At 40.4% G+C, this 15,323-nt stretch overlaps 1 protein-coding gene across 4 annotated transcripts in view; it reads left to right on the top strand.

The window, feature by feature from the left end:
- The window catches only part of MCTP1 (multiple C2 and transmembrane domain containing 1), a 286,934-nt gene that overhangs the window by 261,804 nt on the left and 9,807 nt on the right, over window positions 1-15,323 (top strand). For all 4 annotated transcript variants that reach the window (XM_074569628.1, XM_074569629.1, XM_074569630.1 and 1 more), the window contains one exon: window positions 15,111-15,220. In XM_074569628.1, the coding sequence (XP_074425729.1) occupies window positions 15,111-15,220 (110 nt within the window). The remainder of the gene's footprint in view (window positions 1-15,110; window positions 15,221-15,323) is intronic.

Raw genomic sequence — 15,323 nt, 5'->3', positions numbered from 1 at the left:
ACTAAAAAATAAAATAAAAGTGTCTGCAGTCAGTGGGATCCTACTCCGTGTTCTTATTTCAATATTCCTGTTTCTTAAATTTTGAATAAGGTCATTTACAAGGACAAGGTCTGTAATGGCTTCCAGGGAGCCAAAAAGGATGTGTTTCCTCCAGGATGAAAAAAAACAGCAGAAATATTGTCACAATTATGCTCTAGTAATATCCTGCCTTGCTTTCTCCATCATTTATCGAGAGAGGGGTTAGTCAAGAGCACTCCAGCAGCCCTCCGCTGCCTCCGCACACGAAGTGTTCCTCTTTCCCTTCGGAGATGCCGATGCCATCCAGACACTGTGCGTTTATTCTGGGCTCTGTCAATGTCTTTATTCAGGGTTGTATCCTAAAAAAGCACGTAAAGCAGAAGCACAGCCAGAGCCCCGGCACAAGTTTATAAAGTATGATATACAGGCTACCTGCCGGTAGGACTTGGAAAAGTTTTTCTCCTTAGGAAATCTTTATTTTCTTCCTTCTCCCTCCTCTTTTCCATGTATGATTCTTCCTACCCTTATGCTCTAGGAGAAAATTGGAACTGTGATTAGATATGCTAAATTACCTCCACCATAAACCACATATAATTTGCAGCATTTCGTTATTGCTGCTGTTTTACAGGTTTAAATGTCTATTCAAACCACTTTAATGGTGGCTGAGTTTTTTTAAATTTTTATTTAATGTTTGTAGTAACAGTAAACAAAATTGAATGTGGTGTGGATGAGATTAAAACATATTGCTTCTTAATAATATTCCAGGTGAATAATTTGGGTATTTCTTTTAATAATATATATCCTTTCTAATTAAGATACTTCTGCTTTGCTCCCTAACGTTAGACAAGGTGGGGAGGGAAGAGCTCAGTGCAACTCTGTCACTGGAACCAGCCAAGAGGATTTGTGTCACATAAGTGGAATGTAAAAAAGTTGGAAACAAATGACAATGTGGACGGGTGTAATAAATAATAACCTCTCGGCATTGACCCTCTGACGCTGGGACAGCCAGTAATGGCACAGTGCTGCACGTGGTGATGCCCTCACACTTGAGAGGGTCTTTTAGGCACTTACAAAACACAACTAAAGACACAACGTGGCAACAGTTGAGGAGGCTAAATAGAGCCCGCGCGTGAAATACAAAAACTAACAATGACTACCAGCTGTGAAGAAGGTGGCTATCTTTTTTTACTACTTTTCTGAGAAGTGCTACCTGTTTCACTTTGGTTTAACCGGGCTTGGTTTTTGACCTTGCATGCTCAGAGGTAACTGATAACTTAGTTTTTAATGCTCTTTTACTTTCTTCGCCCACCTTCTCTGGTGCAGCTAATTGTTTTTCTGCCCCCTGCTTCAAGGTAGACTCATCCTCTGGGGATGCTGGGACCCGCCAGGCTCTGCTCTGACAGGACCCCCCTCCCCTTCCTGGGGAAAACAACAAAAAAAGTCTCAATAATTATGGCCACCAGTTATTAATATTAATAATATTATCACTTATTAGTCTTAGCACTGCTACTAACACGTAGCTCCCTGCAGTGGGAGCGATCTCAGACACAGCCCTGGCAGGGTGCCCGGTCAGGCTGTGCCATCTCCAGTTGCCGTGGGATTTTCCTTGCGTTCCCTGTGCATTATCCCAACGCAACAGGGGCGTCTCACAGCCTCCGGAGGATGATGCTTCCCACACTAGGCACCTCTACACTCCCCTCTTTTTGAGCAAGGCTTGTTGAGCAAATCCCCTCCCTTTCTCTCCCCTGTAGCACTCTATTAATATTTTCTGCTGCATACATTAATATTTTCCACGGCGCAGGAATCAAAAGCGCTGAAGTCAATACAAAGGGGTGAGGTTGGATGCCGGGCGGGAGCCAAGCGTGCAGGAGTGCTGACTCCTCCAAGGCTGGGAATCCACCTGAGGGTGAAGCTCAATACCTCAGGAGGGGGAAGAAATTCCTACAAAGTTTTGAGGCACTCACTGGTAGTAGCCGATTCCAAAGCTCTGCTATCGTATAAATGAAAATAAAGCAAACTCAGAAAAAACGCTGTTGTGTTTTCATAGGTAAAGCGGAGGTTCTCGGGTGATTTTCAGTTTGAGGTCGGGTTGAAGGTGTTCAGATTTCCCCCCCTCCCCGTGAACGCTGGAGATCTTCTTACATGGTTGTTTTTGTACGTGCTATTGTACAACTCTGTAATAAAAATGAATCTATTTCAAAGCATGGTTTGGCAGAGTTCAACAGAAGAAAACATAAAATAGCTGTTAGGACGTAAGTATTGGTGTAAGTCACTAATGGTACCACCATGGGCATGCCATGCATTCTCTTCCCAGAATAAACACAGTAAAATTAACCGTTTTTTCATTTGGGATGGGAATGGTTAGCCAAAAGTAGAATTTGCAAGGTGTTTTCCTTCTAGAAGAAATCAGTGCCGTAGCTGGAAAATGCTTAGGTGACCCTGTTTGTTCAGAAAATTTATTGGTAGTTTATTTTCACTATATGGATAAGGTGAAAAACCATGAGACCTTTTTTTTTGTCCCTACCTGTGCAATCCTTTCTAGCAAGCAGAGGATTATACTTCTCAGTGCTTTTTTTCTAGGCTACAATATCAGCAGTTCCATGGCTCTGTCTATTGATTTCTTGTTCTCCTGCTGCTGCTCTGACAAGTTTTAACAAAGATGCAAGTATCACAAATAATAAACCGAAAAGGTTTCAGCTCATGTGTATCTCCTATATGCTCAATTTTCGTAGCAACTTCTGCCCTCTGTTCTGACTCAAACTCTTGTTTGAATTCCACAAGAAATTTTAACTGTGTGATGTTTTTGTCTGAAATGATGGATAGTTGTTCTGCCCACTATTTTGATAATTTCACAGGAAAACGATGGCATGTGTGCTTAATTCTGCTAGTAGTTTTATTAAGCTCTTCATATTGATGCTGTTTTGGCAGCGAGTTCCACTAGTGAGTTTTGCGTTGTATGGAAAGAAATAATTTACTTTTATCAGTTTTACCTCTGCTGCCTTTCAAGTCCATGGAACGTTTCTCTCTACCGCCTTATGAGAGTAATTAAGAGCCCCATTTTACTTTCTCTAAACCATTCATTATTTTGAATATCTTGATTACGTTCATTCATCTTCTGTGTATATTAAAATGTCCTGGTGCTTTCTGTTGATCATTGTCTTATTTTTCCTCACACAATTTTCATTATTTCAATAGTTTGTGTCTGCATTTTTTCTGGATCTGCTTTTTTATTTTTTATTTTTTAACTTGAATTCAGTACTTCAGCTGAAATTGTCTCATCAGGTTATATAATGGCACTGGGTAAAGTTAAACCACTAGTGTTAGTGATTCATCTTTGTAATATTCCTCAGAAATTCAACATCACCCCCTTAAGTAATTCTGTTACCCATAAACTTGGCATCTCAACCTTCCTTCTTTTTGATCTAGATTAATAAATATATTAAGCATCTCTGGTACCAAATTTCATGATAATTTACTGTTAATCTTTTGAAATACATCTGCTCTTTCACCTCCTCCTCCCCGCTTAGTTATTTTAATATCCTTTTTCTTTTAAGAACAGTCTAAAAGATCTCTTTCAGGCACAGTGTAAATTATAATTTGCTTTCCCAGTATTGATTCGATGGTCTTAAATTCTAAAAAGTCTCAAGAAATTTGTCATAAATAATTTCAAAAGCTCTGTGTATGGTACTAGGAACTTTTAAAAACACGCTACCTGAGGGCCTGGGATTTAAGCCTAATTTCTTGCATGTGTATTCACTGTGGAAGAGCTTGGGGAGGTTTCCACAGGGGTTGTGACAGAGGATCTGCTTCAAATCAAGTGTTGGTAAAAGAATTTGTAGAAAAAATCAACAAAATGAACAATAACAGCTTAGTAGGGCTGGATGGTGTTTGCCTAAAAACTGAAGGAACCTGGGGAGAAACAGTTGAACCACTAACAATGATGTGGGTCTTGAAGCTTATGCACGTCCAACGTGGGTGGACAAACTCATGGAAGAAGAAGCTATTGAGAGTTATTCAGCACAAGCAGCTGTGGAAACTCCAGAACCATGGTTCTCTGAAACCATCAGAAATACTCTGGGAAGTTGAAGTGTCTGTTTGGCCTCAAGTTGCTCGTTTCTGTGGGTCTCTGCCCTTGACCCCCAGTTTCTGGACAGGCATCCACCCAGTGCCTTGCACAAGCCATCCTTCCACGTGTTTAATAGCCGAGAACTGCAGTACAGTCCAGGTGTTTCGCAATATCACACAAATCTGGCCCTTTACAAAAAGCTGTTTTAATCCCGTACAGTTGCTTATTGCAGTCTCTTTGCTGGCTGTTGTGTCACGAAGTCTAAATACCTCAGGTGTCTGTGTGCTTCATCTCAAACTGTCAGGCCGCAACAGCACCGCTCTTCTAGAGGAGCGGCACCTGCTCTCCTCTGCGTTTTCTTTGGAAAAAGGTTGAATACGGTATAACCTCCCAGCCAGTTGTTTCAATGATGATAAAAATTTCACAGCCCTTCTCCCTGTTTACTTAGCATCGCTGTGCCCTAGATATGACAATGTGTGCAGATCCAGGAGAAATAATGAAATCTATGGAAAGCAGGCACGCAGGAGAAAAAGACATTTTACAGTGGCAGCCTTATTCCCTGCTGTTGTTGGACTGCAAATGGGTACTGAGTTTGCAACCAAGGCTGAGAAGCATTTAAACTTTATTTACTAGACAATAAAAAATACAAAGGCCGTTTGCTGAAAGTGGGAGAACTGTCATTGAATTCTTGCGCTGTGGCTGGTCGTTGTTGCTTTTCTGAGTGTCACTATATTAAGCAATGAGTTTAAAGTTTTAGAAGAAACGAGCCTTTTTTTTTTTTCAGTGTGGAGGCCTAATTTGTCTTCTCTGCAGAGAAAGACTATGGGAATAAAATAGGTTATTCTAAGCAGACTGCGCCTTGTCGGGGATCGTACGCTGTTCAACCCCCTCACCTAGACGCCATGGTGGGGTTGGAGAAACAGGAGGTGTCACAGTGCTTCTGCCTCTGGTGCTGGCAAACCTTTGAAGCCAGTGTCATCCTACATGGGTCTGTGGCATTTGTGAGAACTCCAGGGAAGGATCAGGGACTTAGGAGGGGAGAGATGGTCTCTCATTCTTTTTACGATTTCCTGTTTTCCCTCCTCAAAATAACCCCGTGTTCAAAAGGGTCCACTCCGGCAGGGGTGTGCCATGAGTGGGATGCCAACTTTTTCTGCAGCTTTTCAAGCTAAATGCTGTTGGGTGCCCCTTTTGCCCACTCTCCAGGCTGTCTCATTCATTCATTCATTTGCTTAATGCCCAACACCCACTCTGAATTGTTAAACAGCAGCGATTTGTTCGTTTGCTGCCAGGCTCGTTATTCCCTGCAGGTTTCGCAGCCTTCCTCCTCCTGCGGTTGTGTATCTGTGGATCCTGGTAAGTTAAAGTTTTTAAATAGGCCGTGTGCAAGGTGGGAGATGATAGAAAAAAAGTAAAGTGGGGAAATGCATGTCACATGGTGACTGCTTGAAGTACTTTGTTTATTTCTCTCTTCGGATGAATTCCACTGAATGCCTATTTTTCATCTTCTGTAAATTAGGTATCTCAGATGGTTTTTTTCTTCTTCGATTGGAGGGTTTAGTACAAATAGTATCGTCTGTGATTCAGTATACTTCCTATGTCATGAGTGCTCAATGGTCAAGTTAATATTTCCTGAAGAATGACAAAATTTTGTGTTTCCTGCCATTTGTTTTTTCAGCTGTCATTTCAACATTACAGTAATCGTCTGGATGTTGTATTCAATGTTAGCAACACTTTGCTTTCCTTTTTCCTTCTAAAGCATCTCCATTCATTATCAGTTCAACTCAGCAAGTTTCATTATTCATTTCCAAAAAGGAAATTCACCTAAGGTGACTGAAGACAACTGGTAGCTTCTTTTACAATGTCTTTTATTGTAAAGTAGCAGAGATGTACATCCAGTACACGGTCAAAGCTTTTACTTTGGCTACAAATATTTGTTTTTTCTGAAAAAAAACCAAATAGACATTTGTGTAAATATTTGCCTTTGAGCTACTCTTTTTCTTTCTGGTATTGTAGACTGCAGTGCACTACCAGAGTGCGAGCACCTCTTACAAAGTTTTCAGTCAGAGTATCATTTACTGTGGTCCAGCATAAATATGTGCTTTTTTCCTTCTGAGACATTAACATGCTGAAGCGTATTTAAAATGAATGTAGAACAGACTGTTGTAGTGGTTAAACATTAAAATAACATTGCTACAAATTACCCTCCGTTGTGACTTTGCATATTCATGGTCCCACCCCATCTTCACTTGGTGGCTCAGCTTTAGATCTTTTCCAAAATTTCAGTACTTCCTAATAAACAAAGAAGGATTTTTTTTTTTTTTACCCATTTCAATGAAATAAGCAGACAGAAAAAAGTGGCAGTGTAGCCTTTTCACTGGATTTTCTCCGAAGGGACTCTAGAATTCTTGGTTTGCTCATTGCTCCTCGCCCACTGTACCCCTCCAGTATCTTCTAGGTGCTGGTCTTTTCTTCCTTTCTGTATTGTTTTGCCTCAAATGCCAAATAATTTTTCTATGCTGTGTAATTTTCCAAAAGCGCAGCTTGAATGTTTATCCAGGGGAATTGTGTAAAAAAGGAATGCATTTGAAAGGCTCTCTTTCTTTCTTCAATTTATTAATATTTGATAGATTCCTTGAATAATTGCAGCTACTATTTGAAATGTGTATCTGTACATGAAACATTACTTAGTCTTTCTTCCTCTAGACATGGTAGGATTCCTTCTGAGCTGAAGCAGCAGAGCTAGTGACATGATCATGGTACCACGCTTGGTTCTTCTGACCATCATCTGGTTCACCACTGTGGTATTCAGTCCCAAACAACTTCCAAGAAGATATTCTTTAAGCATCCAACTCATATGGAGAATGTCACGCAGGTCTCACATGTTACTATTTTCATCTTGATTGCTATAGGTTCATGTTTGGAATGAAATATTTCAGATAACCCACACTTGCTGGCTTGGCCGAGCATTAGGCTTAATGGTTTTCTTCTCAAGATCAGGTTCCTTAAGAGAGAAATTTTACTTAATCATTTAGCACTTGAGAGCAATCAAGTGTTTCAGATTTTAGGGCTGGGTCTTCAACCAGTGTAAAACATTTGGGCTCTGTTGACCTCAGGATGTGGTTGCAACATGCAGCCTGGAGAATCTCACCTGTTATTTTCAAGTCTTTCTGAGCAGTTGCTCTTTACAAATAGTGTCACCAAGAAAATGGTTTTCTTTGCCTTTTTTCCTAGCAGTTTGCCATCGAGTTAAATCACTGGAATACAAAGCGGCCAAAAATTTTGGATTGATTGTTCCAAAAGAGCACTGTGTGGGCAGCCAGTACGAATGGTAAAGGCATTTCTGTAGTTCTCTGCTCAGCAATCTCCTTGTCCAGGCACAGGTAATTTACTACTAAAACCGTGTGCCAGTTTGGGTAAGGAAATTTCAGGGCATTTCTGTGAACCAAGAACATCAGCAGTCCAAGGCATGATCATATGAGTTTTGAAATACAAAATTGGTTTTGTATGTGTTTCATCTAAACATAGTTAATAACTGAGAGCTTAAGAGAGAAACGTCAGGCAATAGCACTGCTTAGAAATGAGGTGGATATTTTAGCCTGGTAACCGAAGACGGGAGGCACGAAGCCTCCTGTCACCAGTCTTCACTGATATGCAGTTTAGGTGTCTCACCCCGGGTAGCGCTGCAGGAGGAGGCTGGAGGAAGACCACACTCCTCCTTCGGAGGGGACCCGTTCTAGAGAATAGGTGATATTAACTCGAAATCAGAAATCTAAGGCTGGAATCCTGAATCATCTTTTAGATCAATATTTGGCTCTTTTTGCTGGCTCCCGCAGTGGCATTTGTATAGGGGTGGTGACAACTTTGAGGTTACCCTCTGCAGTCCTGCACTGGAGATGCAGGTCTTCTGGCAGCAGACGCAGTTACAGCTGCTATCTCTTGGCTTGCCAGGTCCGGCCAATAAGTTAGTGTAAAATCATTATCTGTGTTTGTTTAGGTGAACGACTTAGGTAAGAATTGTAAGATCATAATATCTTGTCAATACAGGACTGGGGAACTTCCAGAGACAGTAAAGTAAATCTAAATGCAGGCTTTGGTGCAGGGATAGTGTCCTAGCCCAGGATGGAGGTGATCTTGAACAGTCAGTCTTTATCCTCTGCCCAAAGGCATGTTTATCATTATCATAATCTTTACAAGGAGAAAAATGAAAATTATGTTATAATTACACAAAAACATAAAATTAACTTTTACATCTGCTACTTTCAAGCCAATGTACTTCAGAACTGCAGCTGAAATTTTAAGAGACTCTAACTCCGGCAGAACTCCATAATCTTCCTTTCATGTCAGTCAGTAACAGCAGTATAGACATTTATTGAAAGATAAATTTTGAGGCTACTTCAAACGTTCAAAACAGAGCACTATATTATTTTAATGAGGCTCTTGTTGGTAATGAGTGGACAACAAAAATGTGTGGGTATGCTTTAGATAAGCGTCTCAAAAATTCCGAAGTTTCGCTAACCGCAGCCTTTCAGCATTCCCTTCCTGGTTTCTGTCTGTTTCCCTCGACCGCACCTGAATGCAGAATTTTTGTAGTAGCTGGTTATGACTTGTTTGCACCCCAGCATCCTTCCAGGCTTTTGTATAACAGGGCTGTTCTTACTTAAAATAGCCCTTTCCTTACCTTTTTGAGATTGCTAGAGCTTTGAGCTTTAATTTTTGAATTTGTCATCCCTCATATTTGTATCACAGAACTTGAAGAGTTGCATTAATGAACACATTGTTAATTGCAGTTTTGCACTCAGCATAGATTGAGGGTAAACACTGTTAGAACCACTGGAATTTACAAACCCGACTATAAAATCATGGCCAGAGTTTGTTCATTGGTATAACTTCAGGACTGTATTTTAACTAAATTAGTTACTGCAAGCAACTACCGGACCATACACCAAGATTTCTGTGTCAGCCTCTGTTGGGTGACATCGATGTGGCTGGACCCAAGAGGAATATGAATGAGATTGCTGTCAAGCTCCAGTATAGTTCTGTCTCGCATAAAGTAAGGAAGCCTCTCTTCCCTTGCTTAAATATAGCAGAACAGGGTGAGGGGAAGCAAAAAGAAGCAGTTGAGAGAAAAATTTCAGGTTTTGCAAATATGAACATAAAGCAAGTGCATCTGGGGCATTCTCGTCACCCCAATGCTTGACCCCACAATGCCTTAACTCTTTAAGTGTCCTTCCAAAGTAACGCCAAGAAAGGCACAACGTTATTTGGCATTGTTGACTTTTTGCCCCTGAGTGTATCACCGTGAACTAATGAGCTTCCACTCTTTCCAAGTAATGTATTTGCTTAGACTGTTTATGAAATGAGCACCTCCTAAAGGTTTAGCATTAGCCAAAAAGGTGTATCATGCAAGGAAAATTTAAGTTTTTGTTTCCCCCCACTAGATGGCCCTTCAGTGAAATGGCATGTCACTCCATTCCCTGGCTCTGTTGTGTTCATGTTTCTGTGTTTTATCTGGAATGTCATCTTTACAGTATTAAAATACACAGTGAAGTAGAGATGAGGAACAGATTTAAACAGCATTGGGCAATACTGTGGACTGTAGTAGGGAGAAGGAGAAAATAAAAGGCACTGACAGAAAATTTTCCACTTTATAAGAATTTACATAAGAACTGCCATTAAAGTGTTATTTCTGTACTTTGTAGAAAGCTTGCAATTTCATCTTTTTCCCTAGAATTATTACTGTAGCTCTGTAGCTCTTGACCTTTTTTCTTTTTTTTTTGCTGGTTTTATATTTATGTTCTAGCACTGTAGCAGTTCATTACACATGAAAAAGTCTAATTTGTTATATAGGTGGTAGTGCCAAAAAGTCACAGAAGGTTCAAAATGATTTTTATCAACTCTCAGTGTATGTTTGAGGAAGAACAGATTGTTGTAATATTCATGCTCACAGGCACGGTGTCTTCATAAACAGTGGATCTTCAGTGTTTTCGTCCGCGTGTTTATATGGTTTCTACTGTGCCTACTTTCTGCTGGTTTAGATGTGGAATGCTTACCAGGCAATAACATTTTATTGCTTCTTTCTTTAATAATCATGACCACAAATACAATTTTTCTCTGTAAAACCCTACTCTTTTAATAATTATGTGGTTTTTCTCCATAATTTAAAATCCTCAGCCTGATTTCCATCTGGGCATGAGCAATTATTTTCAGACGTATTCTCCACGCAGTCGTAGAGGCCCAAGTTAGCAGGTAGACTTCAGAGATGATGCATTGAGCATTTGTAAACAACTGATAGCACCTGAAAAATGTGGTCACTGAAGATGTAGTGCCAGGTAATATGGGCAAGAAGTGAAGTTCACGGTTTAAAAGCTCCGCTCTCTTTTTGTTGATGCTAAGGGGAAGATATACACTGGTGCCTATCTGCCTGGCATGCCATCAGTCACTATTTAAAACAACTGAAAGTCTGAAGAGTTACAAGCGCGCCTGCTGGAAGGGTAGAAACTTCTAAGACGTTAAGGTCCCACTGAAAGGTTTTAATGTGTCCAAGAGTCTTCCCATACTTTTTCAGTTTAAGAAGTGGCAAGACCAGATTGTTATGGTACACCACAAGTGGCAGCCTTCAAGAGGGAAGAGCAGTTAACACAGCCTGACCCGCTCAGTTCATTAGAGACTTAATGGAGGAGGCCAGTTTCAGGTCACGCCGTGCACCTTTCCAGGTCCTGTAGGCCATTCAGCTTTACCTGATGATTGCAGTTCCACAGTCAGCTTTAAGATAACAGTATCATCACGGCTGTCTGACCTCTTTCTATTTTCTTGACAAAATGATAAAATAATGACTTACCCCATGTATCCATCACCAGATCTGAAGCCTTTTGATAGGGGTACAGTAGGCATGGAGGAGATCAAATGCCTCCAGAACTGGAATAGCATTGGCTTACTGTCTTCTTCTTAGTGACCTTCCCAGAAAGCAGAGGTTAGAGTCTGGGAGGTAATTGCTGAGGTCATTAATTCCCAGTGGCAGGTTTTTGAGCAGCAGCCAGACCATAGGACAGTATTCAGTAGTCGGTGTCTGCATGCCCTTCCTGGGAGGTACTAATGAATCCTGCCAGTAAAGGGCTAATGCGTTTCCTACTGGCACTTCTGGGTCTACTTCATTAGTCTCCAAAGGGAGGTCTACCAGGACGTTGCAGCCCTGCACATGGCCAAGACTCCTGCCAGGGGACAACACGGGGCCTATGGATGGGCTCTGCTTTGGAGACCAATTATTAATTCAAATAATCTGCAGTGTTTCCACATGGAAGTACGGTTCTTCTGTTCCAGATTTACAGGCTTGTGCCTAAAGGTGACACGGTGATTAGAGGGGTTCCTCACTGATGGCTGCAGGGCTATGCTTTTGTGGCCACAGGCAGTCCAGCATGATGCAAGCAAAGAAGAGCATGTGTCTTCTGGTGGCCAAGTGACAGGACTGTAGCACTTATTGCATACCAGGTGAACACTCTTGCTCTCAGCGGTGGCTTCATACCCTTTTTCTGCACCTATCGCAAGTTAGTCTGGCTTTGTCTCAGTTGTTTGGTTTGTACAGAGGTGCTCTGTCGTACCTGCTTGGGCAATGAGGGGTGGTTTTGGAAGATCCATCTGGAGCCTCTCTCTTTCCCAGACAGCATCTCCTAAACATTTCAAAATGTACTTCTATTCTTGAAACTCTGCTATGATTTTTGTTTTTATGATCTGTGCCTTTGTCTCCACCTTATTAGTTAATACTAGGACAGTTATCCACCATAAAAAATTCAGAGCTTTATTCTCTGTACTAGAAATGTCTCCCTTCACTTAAAGGTCTTCTTTTTGCTGGCTTAATTCCATTAACTTTATCAAAGTTTACTTTTGAGTCTGGCGTATTTATTTCTTCTTCTTTTCCTGTCTTTTCAAATGTTTGTTTGGTAAATGCACTTGAACCTCGCGAAGAGAGAGGTTTGGGGTTAGAGATATAATCCTTTCTTAAATGGCCCTATTTTATCATGGGACTGGAAGCATAGTCCACTGAACAAAGAGACTCAGACAACACCGGTTGTATTCAAGGTTTCATGTCAATTAGCTCCACACAGTCTAGAGCCAGTTACACACTTTGTTTTGCTTTGATTTCACCAAATGTAAAATATGGTTATGGCTGAAAATGAGTATACAAGACTGAAGTATTATTGTTGGACAAGCAGTATATCAGTCTGTAATCTACAACTTGCTGTGACGGAGGAGGAGGACGTGGTCTCAGTCTTTGCTTTGGGTTCATTCCCTTTTGTAAATTCAAGTCAGACTATCAACTTCAATTTGACTTTGCTTTCACAGTTTATGCTTAAAGCCGTCCCCTAGCAAACATCTTGCTTTTTGGATACCTTAAGCCTCCTGCAAACAAACAAATCATGGAAATTAAATAGTAATAAAGCTGTTGTTAGCTTTGTAAATAAATTTTATCTACTATTTAAATGGCAATTATTTCCAGAAACTTGGCAATTGTAGCCATACAAATGATGAAATTGATTCCAGTCACAGCCCATCTTTCTTGAAAGGAAATACCAATAGTGTTTGAAAAGTGGATTATTATGAACCTCGGTTCGCTTAAGGTGGCTCATATGTTGTATTTGCTAACACAGCATCTTACTGGAAGAAAATAAGGGGAGTTTTTCCCTAGCCCAGATTATTTTCTCCACAAATCTTTGGAGCAGGAAATAAAAAACAGCTAATAGTTGTGGGGCATGTGGAATTAGTTTAAGCAAAGCCGAACCCTGATCCTTCTGACCGCCTCCTCTTTCCTGTGCTGTTTTGTCTATTCCTGCCTTGGAGTATGTCAACAAATTTTCTTTAAGCTCAGAAGGTGCAGGGGAATGGAAATAGCGATTCTTTCTCTGCCTCTTTCTGTCTTTTGGCGTATTTTTGGGGGGAGGGGGTTAGGGGAATGATTTAAAACAGATGTGTTTTCCAGGAAAGGTACAAGTTTGTCTTGTGAAATATTTGTAAAGAAAAACAGCCTCAGGACCTCTGAATGTAATCCCACTTGGGTTCTGGAGATGTCACAAAGGGTACCTGTTTTGTAACAGTGACATAATTCTTTTCTCACACGACTTAATTATAAATCAAGATAACTTTTCAGAGAGGGCAAGAATCTGTTAAACAAAACTGAAGGGGAAAAGTGTTTATGTGTTTGAAAAGCAGAAAAATGCCTGTGATTTCTGTACAGCTTATTGTTCGCTTCTGCTGGGTGAGAAAACAGATTGCTTTCATGTTTCTGCTGTACTGGAAGTACGTGTTTCACACGAAGGAATAGAGCAGGTATCTCTTTCCCGACGACAAATGAAACGCGCTGGATATACACTGCGTCTCCTCTGAAGCTGTGTACCTGGGGACCATAATGCTCTCATTGCCAAGGCTTCAAGAAATAACTTCACAAATGACTCGGTGTTGCTGTGCAGCACTGGATGTAGTTGGTGTAGGTGGTTGTGGTTATGGTCATCCTCAAAAACCAAAAATATTTATTTGTGGTGTAAATAATTATTAATCTTGACTGCGAACATAAGCTCTTCCATGTTGCCCAAGAAACTGTCTGTTTTGCTGTCTCTGAAGTGTTTGAGTTTTTTTTAATTACACACAATCACTGGAAGTGCTTTTTCCACCTCTGTCTGTCTTTCTCCCTCATGATTGTTTATTTTTAGAGAAACTGTGTTTGGTAGCTAAATACTTTCAACGTCTTCACAAGAAATCTTGATGACATAGTTGCAGATCCAGTCTTGCTGAAATAACTTCAGATGACTAAATGTTCAATGATGCTTTCCTCGTCCAACCTGGTTTATTAAGACAGCAAAAATGACAACAAAATATGTGAACCAATATACTGTCTGCTAATTAAGCATCAGGAGAAGAAAAGAAAAGAAAAAATGAAATGCAACATACGCTAATTTCTTAGGTGCTGGACTTCAGAGTCAGTTACAGAGACTGTTGTATTGTGCGGTTTGTGATGGCAAATTGTTGGACAACTTTTTTATCAAATGCTCTGCCAATCTTAAAATATTTTTCTTTCCATTTCTTATTTTGAGAAGACACTCATGTGCAGGGTGGGTCCTGCTTTTGAAGGACAAATGGTCACTCTGTTGTTGAAAAAAAAAAAAACCCTCCACATTTTTAGGGGCACAGAGAATCTTGATAAATTTAACAAAAATGAAATTATGGTTAGACATTTACATTATCATAAATTGATGGCTTTGCGACTAAAAATCCAATAGTGTATAGAAACCTGAGTAAGGCAGTACTTACATTACTTCCTACAGTGACACCTCCTCTGCATCTTTCGTTTTGTGCGTAGCTAGCATTTTATATGCTTATTTTATTGGCTGCACTAATCATATTGTAAAGGCAGTCAGAGTTACATCTCTCATACATTTCATGGTAGCGGCACTTGAATATTAGTAAGGAAAAATGAGAGGGAGAGACAGAGCACAGTCCCACCAGCTGATGAGGAAGGTAGAGTAGATGATGATGGGGATGATGGGTACATCTGACAGCTTAAACACATATTGGAGCCAGAGGGGGGCGTTTCTGTAGGATCTCAGGTGTTTCTGTTTCTCACTTAGTGCCTCCCATGAGGAATGTTTATCTTCCTGGCACCTACATCAGCACAAGAACCAGCATTTCAACAAACTGCCCTTATTCCACCTTTTGACTCTTATCACTTGAGTCAAATGTATGAGGTCGGCACCTTCAAAATGTTTATAAACCAGAGACCTGGCTTTTTGAAATATAGATTTAGAAACTAATGCAATGACAAACAAAATTGTGTGGTGCTCAGCATATATACTAAAACATACTTCTTGTCAATATGCACTGCTTAAAGAACAAGAAAATGATTTCTGATTGCCAGGTTTTACCAATTACTTTTAGATGAATCCATAACACGTGCACTTTTGAACCCTAACTGGTGGACACATGTTTTTTCCTACAGTCAGAAGTTCTTTTATTCAACTAATTCTATTCTTTTCTTTAGGACAATGAAAAGAAAGGATTTATGAACAGACTTTATGCCATCCAGGAGGTGTGTGTCAGTGTTCAGAATATCCTTGATGAAGTGGCTTCCTTTGGAGAAAGGATCAAGAAGTAAGTGCTGACACAGGTGCTGGATTGCTCTCTGATACTGTTCATATTTTTTTCTGAGTTGAGGTAGAAAGAGTTAGATCATCTTTCTTCTTTTTTTTCTTTA

Source organism: Larus michahellis, chromosome Z, assembly GCF_964199755.1.
Source record: "Larus michahellis chromosome Z, bLarMic1.1, whole genome shotgun sequence".
Classification (NCBI taxonomy): Eukaryota; Metazoa; Chordata; class Aves; order Charadriiformes; family Laridae; genus Larus; species Larus michahellis.
This window is presented reverse-complemented; position numbering and strand designations above follow the sequence as displayed.